At 32.1% G+C, this 4,920-nt stretch overlaps 1 protein-coding gene across 1 annotated transcript; it reads left to right on the top strand.

Annotated features, from left to right (window-relative positions):
• Positions 1–553: 553 nt before the first annotated feature.
• Positions 554–4,920, top strand: LOC100251153 (uncharacterized). Its single transcript, XM_002282482.4, has 2 exons — positions 554–880; positions 4,039–4,920. Exons 1-2 carry the CDS (start codon positions 581–583, stop codon positions 4,576–4,578), a joined length of 840 nt encoding a protein of 279 aa, XP_002282518.2. The 5' UTR covers positions 554–580; the 3' UTR covers positions 4,579–4,920.

Raw genomic sequence — 4,920 nt, 5'->3', positions numbered from 1 at the left:
TTAAATATGAGACAATTTTGTTTTATTAACTTTTTTAGCTTATTTAAATGTGCCTATATCTTTTTATAATTTACATAATATTTTTATAATTTTTTAAACTTTTTAATTATCTTATTTTGCATACTGTCTGATACCAAGTGATACGCCAAATTGATATGTCTTGGGACCCTTCAAGTCAATGACCGATATTACGACTTTGAACCATGACATGAGATGTAAGTATATTTTATATATATATAAAAATAATTATATTTCATTATAAAAGAGTCCCATTTTAACTTTTTTTTTTCCTTCAATTTCTTATAGATGTTAATAAAAATAAAAATAAAAACCCTTAATTTCCCTTCATGCTTTGTTACTTTCTTTGTGTGGTTGCAAGGGAGATTAGTATTACTATTTACCATTTACAAAAATATGCTTGAATTCAAATTTTAATTTTATACGATATTATAGAGTGTTTCCTTCAACTCCCAATAAATATAATAAATAAATGGTGTTTAATTTTATTTTAAAATTAATATTTTAATTTTATGCAAATTGATATAATATGGGTGGAAGAGAAGGTGCAGAGGCAGAGGAGATGGAGAGAGGCGTCATCCTCTCATATCCACAATGTTCCATCGTCATCCTACTTCAGCCTCACTCATACCCACTCACGAACCCTAATTTACATTTACATCTCTCTCAAAAACCTAATTTCTCCTCTCACCTTCGCTTCTCCCACCGCCGATGGGATTCCAATGCCGAGACCTTCCGCACTCAAAGATCACGATTCAACTTCCGGGACACTGCCGACGACGACGACGACGACGAGTCCCAGGAGATGGACCCAGGGTCTGCGCTTTTGGAGGAATTCATTGATAGTTTTTGGATTTTCAAGGTAAAAGAATTTCATTGCAGCCTCTGTATTTGTGAATTGGAATTAGGATTTACATTAAAATATGCCCATTTTAGATATATGGAAAATGAACGGGGTTCCATATCTTGTGAGGAGTTGATGTGGTCGGTGATTGTGTTGTTTTTCTTATCGGTATTTTCAGGCATTGTTTGGGTTAGTTTGGGAGTGTGTTTGTTGCTTTTGGAAGTAGAGTTGCAATGAGTTTTGGATTTAAAAGCACCAGTAATTTCAAAATACTGACTGAATAACTTTTTATGCTGTGTCTATTAATTATGCTGAGGAATCACTATTAGCCTTTCTACTTGATGAATCGAATTTGGAGAAACTAGACCGTGTTTGGAATTTTTTTCAAAAACAGTTCTCAAAAAACAATTTTTAGAATAGGTTGTTAAAAATAGTTCTTAGAGTCCGCTTTAAAGTGCTTTTAGCAAGCACTTTAAGAGTGTGTTTGGTTATGATTCTAGAAAGTGTTTCTAGCCTTTCTAATTCTTGAAAGATAAAAATTTTTAAGTATTAGAAAGACTAAAAATACTTTTTAGAATAACCGTTAAACTCACTCTAAGTATTTTATTTAGTGTTTTTGCAGAAAAAATTAGTACAAAATTCAAAAGGAAAAAGAAAAGAAAAAAAAAAGAATGAAAAAACTTTCAAAAAGTTGAAAATCACTTATAGGTTAATTTGTCCATTCATCAAATAAATAGCACTTCTATATATCAATATGTATGGTCTTGGACCATCACTAAAGATTTTTCTCTAAAGTTCGGCTATTCGATTGATCCACTTACTTATATTATGTCAATATTAATCACTATGATTGGAATTATGGTTCTTATTTATAGTGACAATTTATATGTCTGATGATCAAGGATATTTGAGATTTTTTGCTTATATGAGTTTTTTAATACTTCCATGTTGAGATTAGTTAGTCGTTCTAATTTGATACAAATTTATATTTTTTGGGGATTAGTTGGAATGCGTTTGTATTTAGTAGGTTTTTGGTTCAGATGGCCTATAAATGCTTGACAATATAGCTAAAAAAATGAAAAGCAAATTTTTGGGCTAATTCTTAATGAAAGTATTACGGATTTTGGTACAATGTAAAAGTTTTTAAAATATTCTTCATATTTTCAATTGTTTATAGAACATTATACAAAAAGACAATGGAGAATACTTAAAATCTATTCTAAAAAACAACCTATTTTCAAAACAAATTCTTAAAAAATTGTTTTTTGTAAGAAGTTTGTTTTCTTTTCTTTAGAACATAAACCATTTTCTTGAACATTTCCATATGGTAATGTTTTGAAAAATAGTTCTTAAAAAATAGCTTTTAGAACCATTCTTTAAAATAATTCTCAATTATTTTTGGTAACAAAATCCTGTTGTGGAACTTAAATATAAAAAGCGGTTTTCTTAACTTATTTTATGTGAATAGAATAAGTTAAGAAAACTGTTAACTTATTCTATGAAGAAAACTGTTTTTTATATTCTATTCTTGTTGTCTATAAAAGAAAAAAAAACTTATTCTATGTGAAGTTGTTGCACACTTATGTATATTGCAAAAGTTTTAGAGTATTTATTTTTTCAGTTATTGCTCAAAACACTATTAAAAAAATCAACTAAAAACACCTAAAATTTGTTTTAAAAAACAATTTGTTTAGAAAAGAAATTCTAAAAAAGTTGTTTTGTATTAAAAATCCGCTAAAGATGTGTTTTTTGTTTTCAAGTTAATCCTTTTTTTTTTGGGTAAATTTTTGTCCCCATTTGGGACTTGAACCTAGAATCTCTCACAACCCTCCTCATCCCTTAACCACTTAATAAACTCATAACTTCTTCATCATCATCCTATTATCCATACACAATGGCATGGGTGTCTTGTGTTGTCATGGATAAGGGGTGTTGGACATAGAAGACCGATAAATTTAGACGCAGGCATGGCACTATATGTGAACATATATGTATCTATGAGGAAGATATAAGACAATAATAGGAATGTTAAACCATGTGATAAGTTTCTTAGCAAAAGAAAAAAATCAAAGGTATTACCTATTGTGCCTTGATATCAAGGTCAAAAATCTCAATATCACCAAAGATAATAAAGGGTAGAAGTATCAGATACTTTTATATTGAGGAAACAAATAATGAAAATTAGTACTAACCATGAAAAATTTTTAAATGGAGACTGTGAAATAGGTGATTATACAATAATTCATTCTTCACAACATTGTAAATAAAATGCATAATAAGCGTGTGATATATGAAATGACTTCTTGGCAAGGAGTACACATAAAGCACCAATAAATATTTTAAAAATGTGTCATTGAGTGCCAAGATGGCTTATGATGCTCGTTTATTCAGATACAATTGATTTGCATAATAAGCATAATCCAATACAAGCAACTGAATATTGCATGTAAAGGAAATTTCAGAGGGGGAAAAAAAATAAGCTAATGATTGGCTTGGTCAAGGCAAGCACTTCATTAACAAATTAAGAAAATAGAAATCAATGTCCGAAACTTGAACAATTAAATTTCACTTATGATATCCAGATACTTCAATTTCATTCAATGTTATCCGCGTTGAGATGACATGGGTGTGGGCATGGGATCCTTGTGTGATGCTCCTATTTAACTATTGGTTTGGTTGTTTGAATTTTTCATTAATATCTTTTTTTTTTCTTTCAACTCTCTTAGTAATAATTATATTAGAGAAAAAAGATTAGTTAGTTGAGAAGTGAATTTTTGTAAGAACATTTAGGGACAAGAAGAAAAAAAAAAATGGATTAGAGGGAAAAGATAAGAGCTTCTGGAAAGGATATATTGGCTACTAATTTATTTTTAATTAATTTTTATTTTATTATGTCGTGTCCCAATACCCGTGCCTATTTTTTGAATCCTTTTTAGGCAAGTTCCCTTATTCTAAAATTTGAGTTGTGAAGGACATCTAGATACATACCCATATCTGATACTCATACCCGAACCCATGCCACATACAGTTTCACAGTATATATATATGTATGTATTTTACTTTCAGTTGAAAATATTCAATCTAATTTCATTGCAAGACGCATGTAATGCCACCGCTTATCCATAGATGGACCCTTTTAACAAATTGCCTGGTATTTTTCTTTTTTGTCAGTGCAGGTATTCAGATCCTATGGTTGGATGCTTCCACTTATCATCATATCAGTCCTGCTAACAACTGGCCCAAAAGCTTTCCTTATGGCATTAGCACTTCCCCTTGGGCAGTCTGTCCTTTCTCTGGCATTCAAGAAGTTTTGGGGTATGACACAAAACAGCCCAAAACGTAGAGTCAGGACCAAGAAGAAACCATTTGCCAGCACTCCAGGTAATGTTGTTATGGATGATGAAGAACAAGAGAAAAGTAAAGGTAGCAGAAAAAGAAAGATGGGGTATCAATCTTGGGTAGCTGGAAATGGTGTTTCTGTTGATAAGGATGTCCAAGCAGCACCCAAGTTTGGCGGATGGGATGAGCTGGATGGAAGAGAAGAGTTAGGAGCAGGATCAATGCAGAGGAGGTCAGCCCGAACAGCAGGCAGCTCACAAAGGACACCAGTGAAGGGCAAATTGAGTTGGGGAGGAAGGAAAGGGGACACCCCCTTATTGTTAAGATTGCTGATAGCCGTTTTTCCATTTTTGGGTTCATGGACTAAGATGCTCTAGGGATTCTCTGCAAGCTTCATGGCTTGGCTTCATTCATTTTGTTTGCAGGTGCCTGCCTTGAGTCACCCTGCTCAACAAATCCTCAGAAAATATATGTATTTATACGATGATATCGAGTCCAAGGAACGAACATTCTTTGCATAGCAAGAAGTCCTAAATGATCACTGAGAACACCTACTTGTGTCACTTTCATTGTTCAACTGACTTGGACAGTGGGGGAAGCCACTTCTGCAGAAAAAGGTGTGACTCCGAGTCTGAATACTTCATACTCATTCTATCAATTGATGTTGTATGACATTCTTTTATGATTGATATGTGGATATGATATTTTTTTCCCCTCTA

Source organism: Vitis vinifera, chromosome 5 (assembly GCF_030704535.1).
Source record: "Vitis vinifera cultivar Pinot Noir 40024 chromosome 5, ASM3070453v1".
In the NCBI taxonomy this organism is placed as follows: Eukaryota; Viridiplantae; Streptophyta; class Magnoliopsida; order Vitales; family Vitaceae; genus Vitis; species Vitis vinifera.
This window is presented reverse-complemented; position numbering and strand designations above follow the sequence as displayed.

Excerpts from the sequence above, each read along its gene's own strand:
- LOC100251153 (XM_002282482.4), top strand. The coding sequence starts at position 581 with ATGGAGAGAGGCGTCATCCTCTCATATCCACAATGTTCCATCGTCATC. Across the intron at positions 881-4,038 it reads ATAGTTTTTGGATTTTCAAG|GTATTCAGATCCTATGGTTG; the intron begins GTAAAAGAATTT and ends TTGTCAGTGCAG.